At 41.5% G+C, this 26,368-nt stretch overlaps 1 protein-coding gene across 15 annotated transcripts in view; it reads left to right on the plus strand.

Moving 5' to 3' along the window:
- The window catches only part of fbrsl1 (fibrosin-like 1), a 1,030,575-nt gene that overhangs the window by 725,918 nt on the left and 278,289 nt on the right, over positions 1-26,368 (plus strand). For all 15 annotated transcript variants that reach the window (XM_063074086.1, XM_063074090.1, XM_063074091.1 and 12 more), the window contains one exon: positions 4,080-4,109. In XM_063074086.1, the coding sequence (XP_062930156.1) occupies positions 4,080-4,109 (30 nt within the window). The remainder of the gene's footprint in view (positions 1-4,079; positions 4,110-26,368) is intronic.

Below are 26,368 nucleotides of genomic sequence, written 5' to 3' on the forward strand. Positions count from 1 at the left end.
TGGGTTAGGGCCAGGTGGAGGGTGATGGCAATGGGGTTGTCTGTTGAACAGTTGGGATGGTACGTGAACTGCATGGGGTCCAGTGAGGGGGGCAGCAGGGTTTTGATGTGCCTCATGACGAGCCTCTCGAAACACTTCATGATGATGGATGTGAGAGCAATGGGACGGTAGTCATTGAGGCAGGACACTGAAGACTTCTTCAGCACGGGGACAATGGTGACGGCCTTGAAGCACGTACGAATGACGGCGCTGCTCAGGAAGATGTTGTAGATGTCAGTGAGAATCTCAGCTAGCTGGTCTGCACATCCTCTAAACATTCTGCCAGGAATATTGTCTGGTCCAGCAGCCTTTCGTGGGTTGACCCTGCACAGGGTTCTCCTCACATCAGCCACGGTAAGACACAGCACCTGGTCATTTGGAGGAGGGGTGGTCTTCCTCGCCACCATGTTATTTTCTGCCTCAAAACGAGCGTAGAAGTTATCCAACACATCTAGGAGGGAGGCATCACCAGCACAGGCAGGTGGTGTTGTCTTGTAGTTGGTGATGTCCTGAATGCCCTTCCACATGCGCTGCGTGTTGCCGCTGTCCTGGAAGTGGCTGTGGATTCGCTGGGCGTGTGCATGCTTTGCCTCTCTGATGGCCTGGGGCAGTCTGGCCCTCGCTGTTGTTAGGGCTGCCTTGTTTCCTGCTCTGAAGGGGGAGTCACAGGTCCTCAGCAGCGCATGCACCTCCACAGTCATCCATGGCTTCTGGTTAGCACGTGTAGTGTTGGTCTTGGACACAGTGATGTCATCAATGCACTTGCTGATGTAGCTAGTCACTGATGCCGTGTAATCCTCTAAGTTGGTAGAGTCGCCATCAGTTGCAGTCTCCCTAAACATGTGCCAGTCAGTGTGCTCAAAGCAGTCTTGAAGAGCAGAGTTGGCTCCTTCTGGCCAGGTTTTCACCTGCTTCTGAACCGGTCTGGAGCGCCTGACGAGCGGTCTGTTTGCTGGGATTAGCATAACATAGATGTGGTCTGAGTAACCGAGGTGGGGACGGGGCTCCACCCTGTACGCGTCGGGAACGTTTGTGTAAACAAGGTCCAAAACGTTCTCCCATCTCATTGCAAAGTCCACATACTGATGGAATTTGGGGAGCACTGACTTAGGTTCGCATGGTTAAAATCTCCGGCGACAATAAACAGTCCACCAGGGTGTGCGTTCTGCAGTTCGCTAATAGCCCCATACAGTTCACAGAGCGCCTCCTTAGCATTAGCGCTGGGGGGAACGTAGACATCGACTATAAGGACAGTGGTGAATTCCCGTGGGAAATAAAATGGTCTGCATCTAACAGCCACAAACTCCACTAGCGATGAGTAGCATCTGGAAACCAGCACAGAGTTCTTGCACCATTCGGTATTGATGTAAACACATAAGCCACCACCACGAGTCTTACCAGAAAGAGCTACATCTCTGTCCGCTCGAAACAAGATGAGCCCATCCAGCTAAATGCCGGTGTCCGGGATTACATCGGTGAGCCACGTTTCAGTGAAAACATACGCACAGCAGACTCTGTACTCCCGCCGAGTATTTCGTTGGAGTTGGATATAGTCCTTAAATGTCCCTAATGTATCTGTGTCTATCACTACCACCACCCACAGCATGTTCTATGCACTTACCATTCCCTGTTTAAAAAAACCTGCCTCTGACACCCCGTCATACTTTCCCCCAATCATCTTAAAATTATGCATCCTTGTATTAGCCATTTATGCCCTTGGAAAAAGTCTCTGTCTGCCCACTCGATCTATGCCTCTTATCATCTTATATGCCTCCATCAAGTCACCTGTCATCCTCCAATTTCAATTGGTTGAATTTTGCTGCATTCTGACTTTCAAGGCTCACGTGTAAATGTGCAAGTGTAAATGGTGTGCACCATTGTAATTTGCAAGTGAAATAGAGATTGAAACCAGTTGAAACCTTTACAGTCTAGCAATCTTGCATTCTCTCACATAGAATTTTGTTTTGACAATCTACTCTGGGAATTTACTTGCGACATGCCAATCCTCCTAGCATGTCAGGGATAATGATGTAATTAGAGTATTATTTGTGTAATGTGTTATGGGTCTAATTCTTAAAAGTGATTTCACAGGGAAATTGATGTACAGAACAGCTGGTATCCAAAGAGATATTTGGTTATTCTCTCGTGTCTATCATGGACGTACAGAGCAATCTAAACCAAATGCTGGAGAAACTTAGCAGGTCAGGTAACATATAGGGAAATGAATCAACAGTCAATGTTTCGGGTCAAAAATCTTCATCAGGACTGGAAAGGAAGGGGGAAGATGCCTGAATAGGGAGGGAAAGAGGAAGAAGAACAAGCTAGAAGGTAATAGGTGAAGCCAAGTAAATGAGGAAGTGGGGCAGGAGGATGAAGTAAAGGGGGGAGGGTTCAGAATTTTTTAATTGTTAAAGATGGTGTGCTTTATAGGTATTCCCTGAATCTACTCACGGTGCAATATTAGGATGTACAAATCAGCTGATTCACAAATTTGCTCTTACTTACAATTGACACAAGGTTGCCCAGTGGCTCCATTTCAGCTTAGAGAAAGACAAGGATCAAATAAGATTGGGAAGCTTCCTACTGGTTGTATTGAAATCCAGAGGAAGGGGCAAGTATAGACATCCAAACTGGGTTCATCTAGCCAAGCAAGCACCATCATTGAGTAACTTGTCTCTAGACTTAAGATCACACATGAAACAATACTGAAGCTTCAGGCCTTTCACCACCAGGTTCAGCAACAGTTACTACCCCTCAACTATCAGGCTCATGAACCAAAGGGAATAACTTCACTCAATTTCACTTGCCCCAGCACTGTGAAATGTTCCGACAAAGTATAGACTCACTTTTAAGGGCTCTTCACCTCATGTTCTCAATATTTATTGCTTATTTATTTGTTATTATTTATTTCTTTTTGCATTTGCACAACTTGTTGTCTTTTGCACACTGGTAGAACACCCAAGTTGGTGCAGTCTTTCATTGATTCTATTTTGATTATTATCCTATTATGGATTTATTGAGTATGACCACAAGAAAATGAATCTCAGGATTGTGGCGACATATATGTACTTGGATTATAAATTGTAACATGAAAGCAGGTTCACGGGTTTGGTGAGTGAGACAGAAGACACTAATTGCAAATAAACACTTTAATCATTTATTTACAAACAGTGAAAGATTCGACTAAACATTTAAGTCTCCCAAGTTACACAAACTACAAAATTAAAAATATTCAGCTAACAGATACTTAGCTAAGAGTGTGCGTGGAGCATACCTTCCCAATGGTTCTTCTGCACAGATCGTGACCTAAGTCCAAAATGAACCCTGGGGACAAAGGAAACACAAGGAAATCTGCAGATGCTGGAATTTCAAGCAACACACATAAAAATAGCTGGTGAACGCAGCAGGCCAGGCAGCATCTATAGGAAGAGGTACAGTCGACATTTTGGGCCAAGACCCTTCATCAGGACTGATGAAGGGTCTCGGCCCGACATGTCAACTGTACCTCTTCCTATAGATGCTGCCTGGCCTGCTGCGTTCTCCAGCTATTTTTATGTGTGTTCCTGGGGACAAAGGATAGAGAGGCCAAGCCTCCTGCACGTGCTACTCTTATACCCGCTGAGGTGCCCAGAACTGGAAATAGGTGCCGTGGTGTGTCAGGCAGCCAATGGGAAGGAGCGGCCACAACTTTTAAACAAGCCCATCAATGGCCCACACAATGGAAGTGGCTTTCGATCAGCAAATAAGCCAACCCCCAACATATGAGACAAATTTACTTTGAACTTTGAAATCAGTAAGGAAGCTGTCCACAGATCTGAGTCCTAATTTGATGAAATTGATCATTGGAAAAAGTAGTCTGGCTTTCTTTCTATGTTACTCTGACCATTTCAAATCGACAATTTTCTTCAAAAATAATCTCTCCCTTAAACCTATTTCATAATTCATTGTTACATCAGAAGTGAACTAACTGTTTTACAAGACATTTTGCAGTTTTTAATATGCCTTTAGATTTGGAACTGATTTTTTGTTTTCTTTTTCAGTGTGACAGTGAAAGTGATATTGACGACAAGGTAAGACTAATTGGGTTTTTTACTACCGTGTTTGGTTTCAACATATAGCAGATCCCAATGCTGACTGAGTGATTCAGAATCTGTGGAAATCTATATGTAATGTTTTCCAAAGTGGTAAGTTTGATTTTTAGGAACATTTTAATCTTGATAATGTAGCCTTTGCCAGAATCTAGTTTAGCCAACGAAAATAGTCTACTGCTCTGTAAAAGGTAGCTCAGATGAGCAGTGATATCTGTTAAGTCAAGAATTTTTTTTTAGGACTAAAACTAGGAGTTAAGTCGACTGCATTGTTAACTGAAGTCAAGTTTGCATTGATAGGACATGTCAAGTAAATGGCTGGGACCTTAGAAGCTTTGGAACAAAGGAATCTTGGCATACAGGTTCATAATTCGTTAAAAGTGGCGTCACAGGTAGATAGGGTCTAAGCTTTTGGCACATTGGCTTTCATAAATCAAAATATTGAGTAGAGGAGATGGAATGTTATGTTGAAATTGTATAAAACATTGGTGAGGCCTAATTTGGAGTATTGTGTGCAGCTTTGGTCAACTACCTGCAGGAAAGATATAAATAAAGATTACAGAGAAAATTTACGAGGATGTTCCCAGGACTGGAGGACCTGAGTTATAAGGAAAGATTTTATAGGTTAGGGCTTTAATCCTTGCAACATATTGAAATAGTGCCATCCATCTGTGAGCCCCTTAGAGCCAAAGACACATGAGCCAATAGAATTCAAAGGTCATCTGAAGGGGTAGGTAATCAGGGCTGAGGCAAGTGAAGGGGGGGGGGTGCTATATAAACGCGAGCACTCCTAGAAAGAAACGCCAACAACTGCGCACGAAGGATGTCAGCTTGACTGGTGATGAAACATCTGCAAACTAATTGCTGAGCTCGGTGAACACCACAACATCAGGGTTCTTTACTTTCTAAACTGGCTCTCATGGAAGTGACAGAATACGTGTTTCTTTTGGGGTTTCATCACGGAATCAGAGAAACATAGAATTGTACACCACTGAAACCTCAGCTACTCCAAAAGTGGTGCCCTGCTGGACAAATCACATTTGCCTTCGTTTCCTGTGTATCTCTGGTCCTTTCCTCTCCAAACATCCTTTAAATGTTAATATATCACCTCGTTCCAGGTAAACACTGATGATTGTACAAAAAACTGCATCTTCAGATCTCCTTTCAACTTCTCCCCTCTCACCTTTCACCTGAGTTCTCTCATTCTGAATCCCTGCGCCCTGGAAAAAAAAACTATCTACCCATCCTTGCTCCTCATCATTGTACAAACCTCATCCCAGCCTCCTGCATTCCAGGCATATTTCTATTCCATCTCTCATTTTAACTACACCCTTCCATTATGGGCAACGTTCAGTGAATCTTTGTTGCACCACCTCAATTATTACCTAATACTTCTTGTAGTGGAGTAACCGGAACTGTATAGTCCAACCAATCTTTTGCACAACTGCAACATAATATACCAACCATTATATTTAATGCAGTGGCCTATGAAGGCAAGTATTTAAATGCCTTCTTCATTACTCTGCCCATCTGTTGCCACTTTCAATGAGCTGTGGACTTACACCCTAAAGTTACTCTGTCCTGATTAAACTGGGGTGTCCTTCTCGGTGTTCATGCACCAAGATCAGAGGCAATGGATCATGTTTCTGTACCGCTAGTTTGTGTTCCTGTAAACAAGTCAACTTGCAAAGGTTCTGGCACAGGCAAACACAAAGCAGGCATGAGAATTTTTTGAAGTCTGGTTCTCTTCTGGTAACTCCATAAACAAACATATCAAAGTAGATGCCATCTACGAACCCCTAACAGCCAAAGAAACGAGAGCCAATAAAATTCAAAGGTTAACTAAAGGTATAGCCAGTCAGGACCTAGGCAAGCAAATGGGGGTCTATATAAACAGAAGCACTCCCAGACAGAAACACCGACGACTACACACTGAAGATGGTGATGAAATGTCTGCAAGCTAATTGCCAAGATCGGCAAACACCACAACATCATATGCCTCAACCTGAGCTACCAATATTCACCACCATCCTATGTAAAGAATCCTCTTAATTGATGTAACTACAGTCTTACGTGAGTAAAGACTGGTTTCTGAAATATGGTTTTAATTTAGCTAAACATGTTGGTTAATGTTATTATGTAACAAGTTTTTGCAAGAAGGATATTTTTGATAAAGGTTCTGAATTTTTAACAAAATGTGCTCATTGATTTTGTTTTTAATTTACACATTAAAATTTGTGAAGGCAATATGTGAAGCCTTTAGTAATTTGGTGTGCATTTCTCCTGTGACATAGCTATAGTACAAAGACCAATTCATCTTCAAGTTAAAATGCAATCACTGTAACATACTCTGTGCTTTGATTGTGCTGTATCCTCTAAATGATAAACAGAGTCACTTTGAATATTAAGGTAGTGTGATAACTTCAGGTGCAACATAACTTGTCTAAGAGATCAGTGTGCAGATGGGTTTTAATTAGTATTTCAGGATTCAATGTGAAGAGGTTTGAGTGCCTTAATGGCCTTGCACAGCTGCAAGTCGCAATGAGTGGCATTCTTACTGCTGTAAGCCCGCACTTGTTGTGCAATAATAGCAACAAAAAAGTCATATTTGATGGTAATGTTCAATATTTCTGGTCTTGAAGAGCTGGTATCACTATAGGAAATTCTTCAAAAGAAAAACGGTTGACGTACATCTCTATATTTCATCCCTTCTCAACATTTATTGCTTTCATTATTAACGAATGTTAAAATTACTCATTTATTTTACCAAAGTGTAAGCCTTTATTGAATATTTATGCTAAAAACATTTTTCTTGAAGAAACAGGATCAGATTTAATATCATCAATATATGTCAGGAAATTTGTTAATTTTGCAGCAGCATTGCAGCAATGCATAATAATAGAGAAGAAAACCGAATTATGGTATGAATATATATATGAAGAAAGCCCTTAACAACAAGTGGAGTCCTCGGGATGCCGTCTTTTTTAGCAGGCTTTCTTATTTTTACAAGGCTGAGTTGCTAGCTCAACACTCAACCCAGCACGATCGGAAAGATTGCATAGTTAAATTAAATAAGTACCGCAAAAAAAAAGTAATGGGGTAGTGTTCATGGGTTCAGTGTCCATTCAGGAATTGGATGGCAGAGGGGAAGAAGCTGTTCCTGATTCGGTGAGTGTGTGTCTTCAGACTTCTGTGCCTCCTTCCTAATGGTTGTAATAAGAACAAGGCATGACGTGGGTGATGGGGGTCCTTAATGTTGGATGCCGCCTTTTTGAGGCTTCGCTCCATGAAGATGACCTAGGTACTATAGAGACTAGTGCCCATGGTGGAGCCGACTAACCTTACAACTCTCTGCAGCTTACTTCAACCCTGTGCAGCAGTCCCCCCACCTCCCATACCAGACGGTGATGCAGCCAGTTAGAATGCTTTTGATTGTACATTTGTAGAAATCACTGAGTGCTTTTGGTGACATATCAAATCTCCTCATACTCCTAATGAAATATAGCTGCCGTCTTGCCTTCTTTGTAGCTGCATTGATATGCTGGATCCAAATTAGGTCGTTACAGATATTGACACACAGGAACTCTGAAAATGCTCACTTTTTCCACTTCTGGACCCTCTGTGAGGTCCGGTGTGTGTTCCCTCATCATACCCTTTCTGAAGTCCACAGTCAGTTCTTTGGTCTTACTGATGTTGAGTGCAAGAGAAACAAAATGTTTAAAGAAGGCATTGTCTAGTTCCAAAAATTGACAATACAGTTGAACCAAAACAATTTTAGTATTTGGTAAATGTATTCCCAGAAAATGTTGCTTCAGTTTAAATTTAATTGTGTTTTAGAGAAAGATTTTCAGTGTTTTTTAATGAATGATGTTGCTGACTTCTTCAAGCAGAGAAATAATCTGTATATTACATGAGGCAGAGAGTTTGAGAAAGCTCATAAGTTATCAGTAACTTTGGGGGTAAAGTCAGTTGAACCTAACAATAAAACATTGAAGTGCAGGCAATACATACCATAAATTAACAAAGCGCTTGTACAAGTTGAAATAAGTGGATTTGATCCAAAACCCATTGTGTAGAGATGATTTCAGAATTAGGTCTGGAATATTCTATGATACTTGACTGTCACAAAAGTAGGCAAAATTGAGTAAGATTGAAAATAACTCTTTTTGGAGTGCCAGAGAGATGGGGGTGATGATTTGATAGCGGTGTATAAGATTGAGAGGTATAGATAGAGTGGACAGCCAGGGTGGTAATGGTCAATGCCAGAGAACATGAGTTTAAGGTAAGTGAGGAAAGTTTAGGGGAGATAACAGAGGAAGGCTTTTTTTTTCAGAGAGTGGTGGGTGCATGCAATACACTGCTGAGGATGCCTGTAGAGTCGGATGAAACAGGAATATTAAAGAGACTCTTAGATAGACACACGGATAAAGAAGATCAACCAGTTTAATCCTAGCCTAATCAAAAATTCAAACTTCAAAGTTCAAAGTACATTTATTATCAAAGTATGAATAAATTATACAACCTTGAGATTCATCAACTTACAGGCAGCCACAAAGCAAGAAACCCGAAATAACTCAATTTTTAAAAAAAGACCAACACCCAATATGCAGCAAGAGAGAGAGAGAGAGAAGAAAAACACAAATCATGCAAACATTAAAAGCAAGCAACAGCATTCCGAACCAAATTGAGTCCATAGTCCCGGAGCCCAGAGCAGTCGGAGTAGGCATCAGTGTCAGTTTACCACACAGCGAGACATATCCCAGGACAACTTACAATGATTGATTAATCTACCAACTGCTATATCTTTGTTGGACTGTGGGAGGAAACTGGAGCACTTGGAAGAAACCCACACAGTCATGGGAGAACATACAAACTCCTTACAGAGCGGTAGGAATTGAACCCAGGTCACCTGTACTGTAAAGTGTTGTGCTCACCACAACACTGCCACCCCAAAAACAGAGGGTAATAGACTGTGTAGGAGGGAAGGTTTAGGTTGATTGTGGAGTTTGTTTATATAGATCATCACAATATCATAGGCTTACTGGACTGCTGTACTGTACTGTTCTATAATCCTGAAAGTAAAGTGTTGGAATAAAGACACAGAAGAGCAGATACCAGCTCAGAAAATCAAGATGTAGGATCATTTTAAATTAAAATAAGAAATTGAGTGTCTGCAATTCAGTGGGAATATCAAAAAGGCCCCTAGAAAGTTAGAATGTCGGGAGAATTTTTAATTAAGAAACTTGAGCAGCGTGTAGCTGGTTTAATACAATTACTGGGAAATTTAATATCCTGGTCAAATCAAATTGTGTATTAATATGGAAAAAGAATATATAGAGTCAATCCAAGTCAGTTTTGTCAATTGTTAAACTCAAGAGCCAGTCAAGTGAGTTGCTGACTACAAAATATTAGGTCTTTAACCTTGCATTGTAAGCACAGCATCTGTGCTGTTTGATCTAGCTGTGTTTCTGATGTTTCTAAAGTCCAGCTTATTACTGATTGCTATTGGGGGTTGGGGTGATGGGTGGTGGAGAGAAGGTTGATAACATTGAGTGTCAAGAGAAGATGGTGCATCTACTCTTGCTGCTTGACAGTTTCAAGTTACACACAAGAGATTCTGAAGATGGTGGAAATCCAGAGCAACACACATAGAATGCTGGAGGAACTCAGCAGGTCAGGCAGCATCGACAGAAATGAATGAACAGTCAATGTTTCAGGCCAAGGCGCTTCATCAGAACTGGAGTGGAAGGGGGAAGATGCTGAAATAAGAAGATTCCATAACTCTGCCTTAATATATGCAAAATGACCAAGCATATCACAAGGGCGTTCTCCCCCTTCCTTTCAGGTCCTGTGGTAGGGTCTCACCTTGAAACATTGACAGTTTATTCATTCCCATTGATGCCGCCTGACCTGCTAAGTCCTCCAGAATTTTGTGTGTATTCCTTTGCATTTCCAACATCCACTGACTTTTGGTTGTTCAGTAATTAGTTGGATTGGATTTCTCCTGATTTTTTTTCTGGACTGCCCCTACTTAAGCAATTTTCCACAGTCTGGTCTAGAAGCCTATTTTTATTTTGACAATACTGGAAGTGATTAGAGAGGTACAGCACTTCTTTAACCCACTGCGTCTGCTCCAACCATCAACCACCTATCTGTTGTGTCTGGGATCAAAGTCAGTAGAGAGACACTGAAGCTGGTGATACAGAAGCCGTTATTCACAAGACGAACATGCATCATACTGGGGACACTCTTGGAAGAAGAGGCTGAAAAACCCGTAGTACATCACATTTTTATACCCTTAAGCTCAGTGGTTACAATGACAAGGTTTGCTTCAGTGCTTTGAGTTGACAATGCTTCCACAGTGGCATGCAAAAGTTTGGGCACCCTGGTCAAATTTTCTGTTATTGTGAATAGTTAAGTGAGTGGAAGATGAACTGATCTCCAAAAGTCATAAAGTTGAAGATGAAACATTCTTTTCAACATTTTAAGCAAGATTAGTGTATTATTTTTGTTTAGTACAATTTTAGAGTGGACAAAAGGGAAGGAGCACCATGTAAAAGTTTGGGCACCCCAGGAGATTTGAGCTTTTACCAAGGTCTCAGACCTTAATTAACTTGTTAGGGCTATGGCTTGTTCACAGTCATCATTAGGAAAGGCCAGGTGATGCAAATTTCAAAGCTTTATAAATACCCTGACTTCTCAAACCTTGTCCCAACAATCAGCAGCCATGGGCTCCTCGAAGCAGCTGCTGCTGCCTAGCAGTCTGAAAATTGAAATAAATGATACCCACAAAGCAGGAGAAGGCTACAAGAAGATAGCAAAGTGTTTTCAGGTAACCATTTCCTCAGTTCTTAATGTAATTAAGAAATGACAGTTAACAGGAATGGTGGAGGTCAAGTTGAGGTCTGGAAGTACTCAGCAGGTCGGGCAGCATCAGTCAGAAACGATGAGTCGACATTTCGGGCCGGAACTCTTCGTCAGGACTGAAGAATGAAAGATGGGGGAGGATTTGAAGAATGCTTGTAGCTTCAGTTGAAAGACCAGTAATTTGAAAGACAAAGGGGTGGGGGAGGGGAAGCATTGACGTCATAGCCCTGAAAACAATGGGTAGTAGAAGGAGGAGGCGGAACCATGAGGGAGCTGGGGGAGGGGTAGAGTGAAATAGGGATAGAGGAAGGGAGGGGGAGGGAATTACTGGAAGTTGGAGAATTCTATGTTCATACCAAGGGGCTGGAGACTACCTAGACGGTATATGAGGTGTTACTCCTCCAGTTTAGCCTCATCATGGCAGTAGAGGAGGCCATGTATGGACATATCTGAATGGGAGTGGGAAGCAGAGTTGAAGTGGGTGGCTACCGGGAGATCCTGTCTGTTGTGGCGGACGGAGCGGAGGTGTTTGATGAAGTGGTCCCCCGATCTGCGTCGGATTTCACCGATGTAGAGGAGGCCACACCTGGAGCACCGGATGCAATAGATGACCCCAACAGACTCACAAGTGAAGTGTTGCCTCACCTGGAAGGACTGTTTGGGGACCTGAATGGTTGCAAGAGATGAGGTGTAGGGACAGGTGTAGCACTTACGCTTACAGGGATAAGTGCTGGGTGGGAGATCAGTGGGATGGACGTGTGGATAAGGGAGTTACGGAGGGACCGATCCCTGTGGAAAGCGGAGAGGGGTGGAGAGGGAAAGATGTGCTTAGTGGTGGGGTCCTGTTGAAGGTGGCGGAAGTTGCGGAGGATAATGTGCTGGATCCGGAGGCTGGTGGGGTGGTAGGTAAGGACAAGGGGAACTCTGTCCCTGTTGTGGTTGTGGGAGGATGGGATTAACGGGTCCCTTTCAGAATGGCAGGCGGTGACTAGTGGGGTACCGCAGAGGCTCGGTGCTGGGACCACAGCTATTTACAATATACATTAATGATTTAGATGAAGGGATTAAAAGTAACATTAGCAAATTTGCAGCTGACACAAAGCTGGGTGGCAGTGTGAAATGTGCGGAGGATGGTGAGATAATGCAGGATGACTTGGACAGGTTGGGTGAGTGGGCAGATGCATGGCAGATGCATTTTATTGTGGATAAATGTGAGGTTATCCACTTTGGTGGCAAGAACAGGAAGGCAGATTACTAGTTGAATGGTGTCAAGTTAGCAAAAGGGGAAGGACAACGAGATCTTGGTATCCTTGTTCATCAGTCACTGGAAGTAAGCATGCAGTGAAGTAGGCAGTGAAGAAAGCTAATGGCATGTTGGCCTTCGTAACAAGGGGAGTTGAGTATAGGAGCAAAGAGGTCCTTCTGCAGTTGTACAGGGCCCTGGTGAGACCACACCTGGAGTATTGTGTACAGTTTTGGTCTCCAAATTTGAGGAAGGACATTCTTGCTATTGAGGGAGAGCAGCATAGGTTCACAAGGTTAATTCCCGGGATGGCGGGACTGTCATATGTTGAAAGATTGGAGCGACTGGGCTTGTATACACTGGAATTTAGAAGGATGAGAGGGGATCTGATTGAAACATATAAGATTATTAAGGGATTGGACATGCTAGAGGCAGGAAACATGTTCCCGATGTTGGTGGGCGTCCAGAACCAGAGGCCACAATTTGAGAATAAGGGGTGGGCCATTTAGAATGGAGTTGAGGAAAAACTTTTTCACCCAGAGAGTTGTGGATCTGTGGAATACTCTGCCTCAGAAGGCAGTGGAGGCCAATTCTCTGGATGCTTTCAAGAAAGAGTTTGATAGAGCTCTTAATGATAGTGGAGTCAAGGGATATGGGGAGAAGGCAGGAAAGGGGTACTGATTTTGGATGATCAGCCATGATCACAGTGATTGGTGGTGCTGGCTCAAAGGGCCAAATGGCCTACTCCTGCACCGATTGTCTATTGTCTGATGCATTTTGGAAACAAGTCCTGTGGACTGATGAAGTTAAAATAGAACTTGTTGGCCGCAATGAGCAAAGATATGTTTGGAGAAAAAAGGGTGCAGAATTTCATGAAAAGAACCCCTCTCCAACTGTTAAGCACAGGGGTGAATCAATCATGCTTTGGGCTTGTGTTGCAGCCAGTGGCACGGGGAACATTTCACTGGTAGAGGGAAGAATGAATTCAAGTAAATACCAGCAAATTCTGGATCAAACATCACACCATCTGTAAAAAAGCTGAAGATGAAAAGAGGATGGCTTCTACAACAGGATAATGATCCTAAATGCACCTCAAAATCCACAATGGACTACCTCAAGAGGTGCAAGCTGAAGGTTTTGCCATGGCCCTCACAGTCCCCCGACCTAAACATCATCAAAAATCTGTGGATAGACCTCAAAAGAGCAGTGCATGCACGAAGGCCCAAGAATCTCACAGAACTAAAAGCCTCTTGCAAGGAAGAATGGGCGAAATCCCCCAAACAATTGAAAGACTCTTAGCTGGCTACAGAAAGCATTTACAAGCTGTGATACTTGCCAAAGGGGGTGTTACTAAGTACTGCCATGCAGGGTGCCCAAACTTTTGCTTTGGGCCCTTTTCCTTTTTTGTTATTTTGAAACTGTAAAAGATGGAAATAAAAGAAGTATTCTTGCTTAAAATATTAAAGAAATGTGTCATCTTTAACTTTATGCCTTTTGGAAATCAAGTCATCTTTTACTCGCTTAGCTATTCACAGCAACAGAAATTTTGACCGGGGTGCCCAAACTTTCGCATGCCAGTGTATAATTTTCACACACCTAAATCATTATACACACACTCCAGACACTCCAGGTTGTCAGCATGGTCTTCCTAGCTGCACTCATACAAATACAGACATCTCAGACGAATGGGTGTTTCACAGTTTGCAATCTGACCCCAATCTGCAGCTCCAGGAAGACTATTTTAGACCATAGCTGGAATATTATCAGAGCATGTGCCCTCTGATATATCCACTGAATGCAAACATTTCCAGTCAGTCCGTAAGTTGGTATGAATAAACTAAAGACTGCTATGATATGGATGACTTATAAGAATAATCATCCATGTGCCTCTGGATGACAACACTTGCAGATAATTTTATAAGACCGTAAGCTACAGGAGCAGAATTGGGCCATTTGGCCCATCGAGTCTGCTCCACCATTTCATCATGGCTGATCCATTTTTCCTCTCAACCCATTCTCCTGTCTTCTCCCCATATCCCTTCATACCCTGACTAATCAAGAATCTATCAACCTCTTCCTTAAATATACCCAATGACGTCACCTCTACAGCTGCCTGTGGCAATGAATTCCACAGATTCACCACCCTCTGGCTATAGAAATTCCTCCTCACCTCCATTCTAAAAGGACACTTCTCTATTATGAGGCTGTGTTAGACTCACCCACTATCGGAAACATCTTCATCTTTATAGTAAGTGCAAGGTCCTATCATAATTAGGAAATAGGACTTTTGGAGTGCTCCCTCCTGTGCATGCCGCATCTTTGCTTGCACCATAGCTTTCACTGATGCCCATTTGAATTTGCACCCCATCTCGAGCTTCATGGGTGGCGAACAGGGTGAGTTAACAGCCAGTTGATGTTCATGGACCCTCGTGAATAGTTTTCTCCCAGTTTGGCTAATGTAACATTTACTGCAGTCCCTGCTTTAAAATGTGATATTGGATGCCAATTCCTTAATATTTAACTTGTGATAGTACTTACTGTAATATAAAATATGAAGTACTCAGACCTGGCAGCTGGTGTAAGGAAGCTGGCTGGAGGACCATCATCTATCCTGTGGAGGTAGGATGCCAGGGCTGTATCAGTGAGTCTACAACAAGGTTGCTCAGTGTTACGGCCACCAAAGATTTGGCTGAGGAGGCAAAAAAGGGGCAGCTTTTGGCTGTGGCTGAGGAGGAAGGACAGAAATTTGGGGACTGACTAACCCACTGAAGCTGCAGGGGGTGGCAAGGAGACGTCCCTGCCACTAGGAGATGTACCAGGGCTAAGGGAGCAACACTTCAATGAATGGTGGTCCCAGCTGATGATCCTGCAGATAACCTAAGGTGTGAATCAGGAAACAACATCTTTCCGTAGACGTGATAGATTCAGGATGGCTGTCCAGTTATGTGTCACATCTAATGTAGTTTTGCACTTAGTACAGGAGCATCAGTGAAGTGATGCACTATTGGAAGGACTTACACATGCCTGTTACGCCGCTGGCATTTGGGGCAGCAATAAAGATCCTCCATTTCTGGCGGCATTCAAGACTTCTTTCATCATTTCAGTAGCTTTCTCTTGGTTTTATCTACTGTCAGTCATGCAAGTCCCGAGTGGGGACTCAGGAATACAGTCGCACTCAGATGTAGAAGGAATCCTCATTGCTGTTTCTGTAACAATTTTGTTTGACCAGTCAGGATTGTTAGCCCTGAGCTGAACTCCCCCATGTGAACCTCCATGTTCTTAGTCTGGTCTCTACTGTTTGGCATGGGTGACCTTACCAAGAGCCAAAACGTAAAGCCCTGACTCCACCCAACACAGTTCTCTGGGTCATTGAGGCACGCAAGATCCCACACTCTACGACAAGGCTATGGTCCACTTGAAGAATTGGAAGGATTGAATTGCGTTTTATTTGGCAACATTAAGGATGGTATCATAAATGTCAAATGGAGAACTGGAAATCTTTTCACAAAAGATAAATATGAATTCTGTCCAATTGATATTACTTGCTGTCATGTAGACATAGGTTACTTTTAACATAATCAATAGGAGCAGGATTACGCCATGTACCATTTGGGGATGGATGGTCTGCCACTGAGTCAGATTATGTCTTAATTATAATTGTCAACCATTGTCTTCAACTCAAAGAAGAGATCAAATACGAAGTTTGTATATGAAGGTTTGGATCCTGTAACTTGGCCAAAAACCATCTAAATTCAAGCCAGAATCTGCTTGAGTGGAACACACACATAATGCTGGAGTAACTCAGCAGGTCAGGCAGCATCTATGGAAATTAATAAACAGTCGACATTTCAGGCTGACACCTTCCTTCAGGACTGAGAAGGAAGGGGGAAGATGTCAGAATTAAAAGATATGGGGAAGGGAAAGAGCCTAGCTGGAAGGTAATAGGTGAAGCCAGATGGGTGGAAAAGCCAAGGGCTGGAGAAGAAAGAATCTGATAGGAGAGGAGAGTGAACGATAGGAGAAAGGGAAGGAAGGGGACACCCAAGCAGTTTAAAACTTAAGTGGATAAGCAGTTAGACAACATGTTGGATTTTTATTGCACATTCATGAATCTACGATTTATGTAATCTTGGTGTTTGGTATGGAAATAACACACTGGAGAACTAGATTTGTCACTTGAAGTGAACAATGTTGTCACTTGAAGTGAACAATGAGAATATAGGAAGCAATAAAATTAATAAGAATGCATTAATAACTGTGATGCTTTCAGATAAGTAATTGAAGAATATTAATCCTTTATTGAATGTTTGCCAAGCTCTGAAGAAAACATAAAACATTTAAATTAGCTCGATATATGCCCATCATAAACATGAGAATGTCTGCTGGAAATCAAGAGCAACACACACAAAATGCTGGAGAAACTAAGCAGTTCAGGCAGCAGTTTTGGAAATGAATTAACAGTCAACATTTTGGACCCTTCTTCAGGACTCCAGTACCATCAACTGTTTATTCATTTCAGTAGATAATGCCTGAGCTGCTGAGTTCCTCCAGCATCTTGTGGATGTATGACCATATCTGTTACAGTTTCAACACCAGAAGAAGGCAAAAAAAAATTGAGCAGGGGGAAATTTTTCTGACAGATTGCCTCCATTCAAATAATACCAACAAATGAAACCTGAGTATTTCCTAGACATTGCTTGGTGAAAGGTCAAAATTTAAGAATCAGATTATTCAGTGGTCGTAAGCTGAACACTAATAATTTGGTAATGTGAGGAATATTAGAAGAGTACAATCCTGTGACCAAGTTTCTTGAAGCTGTCAGCAAATATATTATCAAGGAGAAAAACTATCTAAAGGTTCAAAAGTTTCAAAGGTTCATCTATTATCAAAGTATGTATGCCGTATACAACTCTGAGATTCATCTTCTCCAGATAACCACGAAAAAAACCCAATGGAAGTCATTCAAATAGAAACATCAAACCCATCTGCCCCGCACTAAAAAGAATGGTAACACAATCATCAAGTCCCCCCAAACACCCCTCTCCCCACATAAAACAGAACAAGAACATCGACCCCAAACGCACCTCCCCCGCACAAAAAAAACAATGAGAAAGAACGGGCAAAAACATGGAAAAATCTACTTAATTTATTTATCTCTTTGATTACCTTTTCCTCGATAACCATCGTTAAAACATTTTACTTGCTCATTCCTGTGGTGTATTTGATATTTTAGTAATGTTTGAGTGAATATTTGATGAAGAATTCTTGTTCGTTTCAGTAATTCATTTTGGGTTATATGTAAAAATACATGAATTGCAAACGTCATCATGCTACCACGTGATACATGAGTGACCCTCTTAGTTAGATCTGGAACAAGAAGTTAGATCTGGAATTCCAGATTCCTGTGTCTTCCTTTGAATTAGTTTAATAATTGGAAAATATAACAATTACCACTTCGATCTTTGTGGGAGGTTCCTGAGTACAGATTGGAAGGTATGCTTCTGCGTTATGACTACATATTAAAGAACTTAATAACTTTAAACTCTTAGAATATCCAATGTTCATGAATGATTCTGCACAATTTTAAGTTTGTACTTGTTGCCCCAGTTAATTCTTATTGACTCAGTGCAAAACCTTCCATTGGCCCAGTGGCTGAAGGATAATTACCTTTTGTTTGCATTTCAAACAAGCAACTTTCTATCCCCACATCACTTCCAATTTCTTTCTTCCAATGATTGTTGTGTGTCACATTTTCTAGCGTTTAGTGGAAAACAGCCACTCCTATCATCACTTACTCCCTTTTAACTTGACAGGCATTGATGGGTAACCAGGAAATTGAACTGTTTGACCCAGTCTGTGGATCAGCACGGCTGGTGTATTAACTGTCCTGTATCCAAGTGTATCCTCATGCCCACTTTCTTAACATTTCCCCCAAGTTGTCAGTAATTTGCCATCCCTGGACCTTGATCTGTCTGTAGTCCTTCCTTCCAGATCTGGACCAAACAGTTGGATTCTTCTCATGGAATCAGAATATTTACAAGTGCTCATCATGTTGAAATCTGTTTAAACCACTCTATCCTCAAAAGTAAGAGCTTGAAAACTCACCCTGGAAAGTCCACCATTCCATTCGAATTTAATTGTCATTCAACCATACATGAATACCCATGAGCACAGTCAGACGAGACAGTGTTACTCTGGGGTCAGTGTGCAAGACTAAGTACCAACAGTCACACACAGCACAAGCACACACAAGATAGCAAGTACAAATGGTATCACTGTCACACAATAAAAGAGTCAAAAACTCGCGCCGTCAGTCCACAGTCAACCACAATGGAGTCCATCCCTCCAGCCTGGACACCACCCCACACCGCTCCCGATGCCCCCAGCCCCAGGCAACACTGCAGCGTGAGCCCCAGTCCTCACACATACAAGACAACAAGCCCATATAGAATATCAGCAAAAATACAACCCAAAAAAATATACTTGTATATAGTCAGACCAACCCAGTCCATCGAGAACTCCAGTGGAGCTGAAGAAGGCAAGATCTTGGTCAAGTATTTCCTTTTTAATACAAGTGATGTATTATTTTAGTTTAATTTGTGACAAGTTCATAACTTTCAGCACTCCCATACTAAGTGTTTCGTTTATGTGCTATTTTAGGGAAAAAGCTACACTTTTCATAGGAAAACAAATTTAATTCTAGAATTAGATTTCGAAATACTAATCAGTTAACAAGAAATCTCGTATAATATGTTTACTTTTGAGGTATTGGGTTGCCTTAGGTTGGTGTTGTTGATCATAAGCTTTTAATCAGCATTGCTAATTTTTTGACTGTTGACTATTTTAGTTTGTTCGTTTGTCAAGTGCCATGTTGTATGACTTGGGTAATCTTTGTCTTTCCATGACCGGGATTGTTCTGGCAAATTTTTTGACAGCAGTGATTTGCCAATAGCTTCCTCTGGGCAGTGTCTTTACAAGACAGGTGACCCTAGCCATTATCAATTGTCTTCAGTGTTTTACTCTTTTCTATGGATACTACCTGATCTGCAGAGTACTTCCAGCATTTTGCATGTGTTGCTTTTCAAAAGTGGTCTGCCTGGTATCAGTGGTTGCATAATCAGGACTTGTGATCTGCACCAGCTGCTCATACAACCATCCACCACCTGCTCCCATGGCTTCACCTGACCCTGATCATTCAGGGGGCTAAGCAGGTGCTACACCTTGTCCAAGAGTGACCTACAGGCTAGTGGAGGGAAGAAGTGCCTTACACCTCCTTTGGTAGGGACATATCTTCACTCCGCCACTTCATTTTAGACATATATTTAACTTTTTATTGGCTTGTGGATTGAATTTTATGTGCCACCCACTCACTTGAGAAAGTTGCCAGTTGAGTTCCGTTTTTATTTCCATTTCACTCCATATGATATAAAAATGACAGTAAAATTAGCCTGATCACCTTTTGATTCAAAATGGAAATAGTTTAGTTGAGGTCATGATACTATCACATGTCTAACCAGGGGCAGTTGCCTGGAACGGCTACACATCCTTATCATGCTGACTCTGTGCACCCTCAAAGGTCCAACTGGGCCTCAGGTGTTTTACTGCTGAACTCCTGCTCTGAAGCACTCGTGACAAGTGTAAAGCTGGGACAAAGCTTTGCCCCTTGCCAAAGCTGTCATGATGCCAAGGATTTTAAATCTCTGAAGTTTGGAGATTTTAAAGACTAGAGTAATGGAAGTGAATACTTGAAATCCTCAACAAACAAGAGAAAGTCTTCAGATGCTGGAATTATCGAATTTGTTTTTAAAGTTAATTCAAGCACAAAATTCAAAACTAATTAAAAGCACTAAAATAAAGCAAAACTATTAAAAAAAACCTTCCACATCTGACATGGTGTAGGATCGTAAGATTCAAGATTCGAAGTACATTTATTATCAAAATATGTATACAGTATACAACCCTGAGATTTGTCTTCCCACAGACAGCCAGAAAACAAAGAAAAACCATGGAACCTGTTCAAAAGAAAACATCAATCTCACAACATGCAAAAAAAGAACAAATTGTACAAAAAAAAATTAAAAACTAAGAATATAAAATTCCAAATCACAAGTTATCCAAGCATTCCAGGCATATTCAATTCAGTTCAATCCAGCTTTGTGTTGTTCGTTAACTTCTGCTGCAGGTCCGCCCCTATCAAAAACGCACAAAATAGTAACAACAAAGGAGCGACCAGAAACCGGAAACAATTTTCCTCACCATAGTGCCCAATAATAGCAGAAACTCTGGTCTCCAAAGACGAATCCATCACCAGAACAATATGACAGCTTTGGGACAGATTTGGGGTGCCAGATCTGATCAGACTCTGTCTAAGTAAACATCCTTTGGTTTGAATGGTCATAAATGGAAAGTTCTGTTTATAAGCACTGGTTGGTGCCTGCAAGAGTTAGCCAATTTGTAAACCTGCAAATGACATTTTCATTCAGTTGACAAGTTCAGACCTCTGTCGGTCAGAGTTGACCATGGATGTTGCGCCCTAGATATCTGGATAGGCAAAGCCAGGGCAGTACAATATGGAGAGCAAGCTGTTGCCCATGTAGCAAGCTACCCCTCTCCATGCATCTGATGAATCAAAAGTACGGCAGAGACCAATACACTTTGGCACCAGCAGTATCACAGGTGTTACCAGTCAGCATTGTACTCAGCATAGGACTGCCTTCGGGGCTCCAGCTCCAGATTTCTCCCTCATGATTTACTCCTGAAGCTTTCCCAATGAGTGGGTATAGCCACAAGGCAGTGGAGCTTTGAGATCAGAGTTTTCCTTCTCCTAGATGAGCTGCAGCTACAGCTGACGAGCCCCTTTTGCCTGAAGTGACTGGTTTTAAGGTGCCAGTAACCCACCTTTGTCCCTTCTCCTGTCAACAGAAACAATTCCACCAGGCTTAGTTTCATATTTGAAGGCCAGGAGCTGGACTTGGCTATTTGAAGTGCACGCCATTGGGAGCATTTAGTAGGTAGTGGGAGCTTGTCTTTATTACCAACCCAGGCTATAACAACCTTAAGGAACCAGAAACAAACATAGATTATACAAGTTTAAGACATATAACTAGCTACAGAATATAAAGAGCAGTTTAAGCATTTTTCCTTATTTTCCACATATAGATTTCTTTTTTTATTATTTGTCACCAGTCCTTTGACTTATTGTTAAGAAGTTCCGGTGAATTCATGTGTGAAGCATAAATATTACTGAAGTTACTCGTTATATTGGATCAGAAGGTGTCGTTATCAAGTTTTAAAATTGATTAATTTGCTGTAATTATCCAGAAAAATGATCCGTAAAAAAATGACAACAGTGGTTTTAATTGGAGTCAAAAGACCAAATTACATTTTTGAAATGTTATAAAGTAATTAAATGCCTGCTGAGTTCTATAATAGGTGTAAAATTTAGTTTTAATGCAGTGCTCTATAATTGTGCAGCAGAAGTACCTGGGAAAAAAACAATCAGTTCCTACACTGTTTAGACTCATGCCCTTTAAGAGAATACAGCACCTGCAAATTGTGAATGATGTGTATTATGAAATGACCCAAATTGTGTAATTCAGTTAAGTTCATGGGAGTTGCCGATTCCAACAGGAATAGCTCCCTATTCCTAAATGAACAGCTAAACTCTAGCGCTTCCTCGGGGATATGGAGATTTGAAGCACAGTGACCTAGTTTACCAGAATCTTGCACTTACTGATGGATAGAAATATAAAATGCTGTCTGAAAGATCAAAAACTGCTTTTTTCTTTGCAACCAGGAAACTTAAAAGAATGTCAGATTTGACTGTAGTTTTGATGTCTGTGGCAAGGAATCATCTGGCAAACAGTTGGCAGATTTGCTGTCTAAATAGTTGATAACCAGCTTTGATGTAGGAGAGGTTGCCGACAGTTAGTAATCCTTTCTTCTCCACCATTTCAAATTAAAAACAAAGTAGTCATTCTAGACCATTGTTTCACCATAATATAGTGACAGATCAATAGACACTCAGTTGAAGGGAAAGATGGGGTGGGGAGAGTCTGGTTATTAGGGTGGGAGGAAGAGCTGAAAATTGTGTTGAAGTGCTTTGAGAATTCTTGAAGCATGCAAGAAAGTGACAAAAAAAGAATGACAATAGTTAGGATAAATCTGAGATATGAGTTTGTCTCTCTTCTACTTACACTTTGCCTATTATCCCCATCTCTGTAAATGTTGGGAACTCTTTTTCGAAATTCTTAATTAAAACTTCCAATCCAAGATAAGCTGACTTCCATTGCTTAATTCCTCAGACCAGTTGAGAACTTGAGCTTTGCGTAGTTCTCCTGTACTTGCACAGTTTTAAGCAACTCTTGTCATTTTACTGGAAAAGAACTGCTAGCTATTTAAGAAAATATAATGTAACTTACATAATAACTAGTCATTTGTTTAACTGTTTTTGTGTGTTTTTTTATAAGATGTTGGTTCATCTAGGACCATGGATTCAAAGGATTCAAACTACATTTATTATCAAAAGTATGTTTGCAGTATGCAACCTGAGAGTCATCTTCTCCAGAAACAGCCATGAAACAAAGAAATCCATGGAACTCATCTCATTGAAAGAAAAACATCACCCTCACATGCAAAAAACAAATCATGCAAAAAAGAACAAATCACACAATAGCGACAAGAATGAGTAAAAGCACAGAAAATAAAACACAGAATCAAAAGAGTCTGTCTGCAGTTCAGCTCAGTGTTCATTAGTCCAATCCACAAACCACAGACCTAGAACTTTGGATTAGCCTGATATAATCTATTTTCTGGGGTAGGTCTTCTTTGGCCTTATGACATGATGAAACCTTCCCCCCCACCCCCCCACCCACCACAGAATCTATGAGTAAAAATGCTCTGTGGTACAATTCGCACAAGGTATCTACTAGCTTAGTGTGTTTGTAAGTATTAATTGTCTGCCGCTGTCAGGAAGTACTAGGCCAAAGAGATGGACTGACAAAATACTGTTGAAAAGAACAGGGTGATAGTGGGTAGTATATGGAATGTGCTGCCCAAAGTAATAGTAGAGACAGGTATAACTATCATGCTTTAAAAACATTTAGACTGTCACATTAATTGGAAAAGTTAAGAGATAAGGTCATATGGTCTAAATGCAGAAGATGGTGTAAGCTCAGGAAAACACCTTATTTGGCTTGAATGTGTTGGGGGGTTGGGCCCCCTTCCATGCAGTATAAGTTTATGACTCCATAAGATGCTCCAAGGTGTTTATCATTTAAAAAATAAAACAGGATGAACTTGTAATAGAGGAAGGAGGTGGCAAAATATGTTGCGATAACAGACTAGCTCTCTGCCTTTCTAACACTAAGCTTCCCTTTGTCCAGTCACAGTGGCCTTTCATTCACTCTATGTACTGATACCTCATGGATTATTCCACCTTACTGTCTTATACTGTCAGACCTGCTCCCGTTGGCACCTCCCAGCCTCTACCTAGATAATAAGATTTACCTGCTGCTCATTCCAGACTCATCACCTGCAGCCTATTTAACCCCAATTCTCATCACAGTTCTTGTTCACTCATCAAAACAACCACCCTCAACCAGTTGCTCCCAGCTTCCACGCTCCCTGCCTAAAGTTTACTTTGTTGTCTGTTATGTTTGGTTTCTGTTCTCTCTTGTTTTGTGGCCCCTCATGGCTTGTTATTTTGAGGCTGAATATGAAGACTTATCATTCACTGCTAAATTGTACAAAGTAAATTTATTATGAAAGTACATATATGTCACTACATACAATCCTGAGATTCATTTCCTGTGGGCATACTCAATAAATAGACAATAAAATTGTCTCTGCTGCTCTGCTTTTGGGTCAAGCCTCCTCTTCATTTCCTGACATATAAACAGCAAAAAATTCCTCTCTGACTCTTGGAATGTTGCTGGCTGAGGTGGTTTTCCAGATATAAAGTATATGGAAATGATTATGAATCGGAAGATTATGCAAAGTTTGTAGAGTGATGACATCTACATGAATTGTAGGTATTAGTTTTGATAAATTGAACCAAGAGTTTCAATGACTTGGTGGTTTGATATTTTATATTCTGTGTTTTTGGCTCATTTTTTGCCGTTTGTGCTTTGTTCTTTTGCGTGTTGGGTGTTTGATGTTTTCTTTGAATAGGTTCCATGGTGTTTCTTTGTTTCATTGTTGTCCATGGGAAGACGAATCTCAGGGTTGTATACTTTGATAATAAATGTACTTTCAGTCTTTGATGGCTGTTTTTCATCCTCCTCTGTACTCACAATTCCACCTGTTTTGGTACTGCCTTCAAACTTGGAAATATGACATTTACTCCCCTCAGCTAGTTTGTTGATAGAGGTTGTGGATCACTGGGACCCAAGCACCGAGGCCTGTAGAATCCCACTAGTCATAGCCTGCCATCTGAGAAAGACCCATTTATTCCCACTCTTTAGTTTTTGTCTATAAAAAAAATTCCTATCCATACTAGTCACCATCATTAAATGCTGTGCCATATGACATGAGTGATCACAGTCTTTTAACCATGGTTATTCTTGACAGTTTTTTCCACGGAAGTGTTTTGCCATTGCCTTCTTCTGAGCAGTGTCTTTACAAGACAGGTGACCCCAGCTATTGTCAGTGCTATTCAGAGATTGTCTGCTTGGCGTCAGTGGCCACATAACCAGAACTTGTGATACACACCAGCTGCTCATACGACCGTCCGCCACCTGCTCCCATGGCTTCATATGACCCTGATCAGGGGGGATAAGCAGGTGCTACACTTTGCCCAAGAGTGACCAGCAGACAGGCGGAGGGAAGGCAAGCCTTACACTTTCTTTGGTAGAGACATATCTCCACCCTGTCACCCAGCCATATCAGTATATTAGCCATAATTCCATGTGCTGTAACCTAATTGTCTAACTTCCTCTGTAAAACCTTAATAAAATCCTTCTAAAAATCACCTAATCCTCCTTCGATTCCACCAGCCACATCCTGAAATAGCTCCAGTGGAAAAGCCATTGCTAAGGTCCATGAAAACTCACAATATGTCTGTGGAGCTCTGTGCGTCAAGCAGCACCTGAGGGGCTGAAGGAGTGAAGGAATTGTCCATATTTTAGGTCGAAAATCCACTGAAATTCTCCAGCAGATTTTGTTCTTCCAGATTCCAGCATCTGCAGTTTCCACAAGACCATAAGTTATAGAAGCAGAATTAGGCCACTTGACCCATCACGCCTGTTCTGCCATTTCATCATGGCTGATCGATTTTCCCTCTTAGCCCCAGTCTCCTCCCTTCTCCCCATATCCCTTCATGCCCTGACTAACCAAGAATCTATCAATCTCTGTCTTAAATATACCCAATGACCTGTCCTCCACAGCCACATGTGGCTACAAATTCCACAAATTCACCACCTCCTCATCTCCATTTTAAAAGGATACCCCTCCTTTTAAAAGTACAAAGGCTGTGTCTTCTGGTCTTAGACTCCCCCAATGTTGAAACCATCATCTTCACATCTGCACTATTGAGGCCTTTCACCATTCAATAGTTTTCAATGAGGTCACTCCTCATTCTTCTGAATTCCAGTGAGTAGAGGCCGAGAGCCATCAAACACTCTTCAATGACAAGCCATTCAATTCCAGAATTATTTTCATGAACCTCCTTTGAACCCTCTCCAATGTCAGAATATCCATTCTTAGATAAGGGGCCCAAACCTGCTCACAATACTCCAAGTGAGGCCTCACCTATGCTTCATAAAGCCTCAACATTACATCCTTGCTTTTATATAGTTCCTTGTGTCTCCTAAACTCTTGATCAATGTCATTATTCCTTTCTATGTGTCCTGTTAGTACATTCTACAGCACAGATTGTAGCATTCTCCTTGACCCTAATGTTTGACTAACAAGTGGGTGCTTTTTATATTGTTAATAAGGAGGAGCTGCCTTAACCTATTAAGACCTATAAGGCATAGGAGCAGAAATAGGCCATTTGGCCCATCGAGTCTGCTCAACCTTTCCATCATGGTTGATTTATTATCATTCTTAATCCCATTATACTGCTTTCTCCATGTAACCTTTGCCACCCTGACTAATCAAGAATTTATCAGCTTCCACTTTAAATATATCC

This window comes from Mobula hypostoma, chromosome 21, assembly GCF_963921235.1.
Source record: "Mobula hypostoma chromosome 21, sMobHyp1.1, whole genome shotgun sequence".
NCBI classification, from domain to species: domain Eukaryota; kingdom Metazoa; phylum Chordata; class Chondrichthyes; order Myliobatiformes; family Myliobatidae; genus Mobula; species Mobula hypostoma.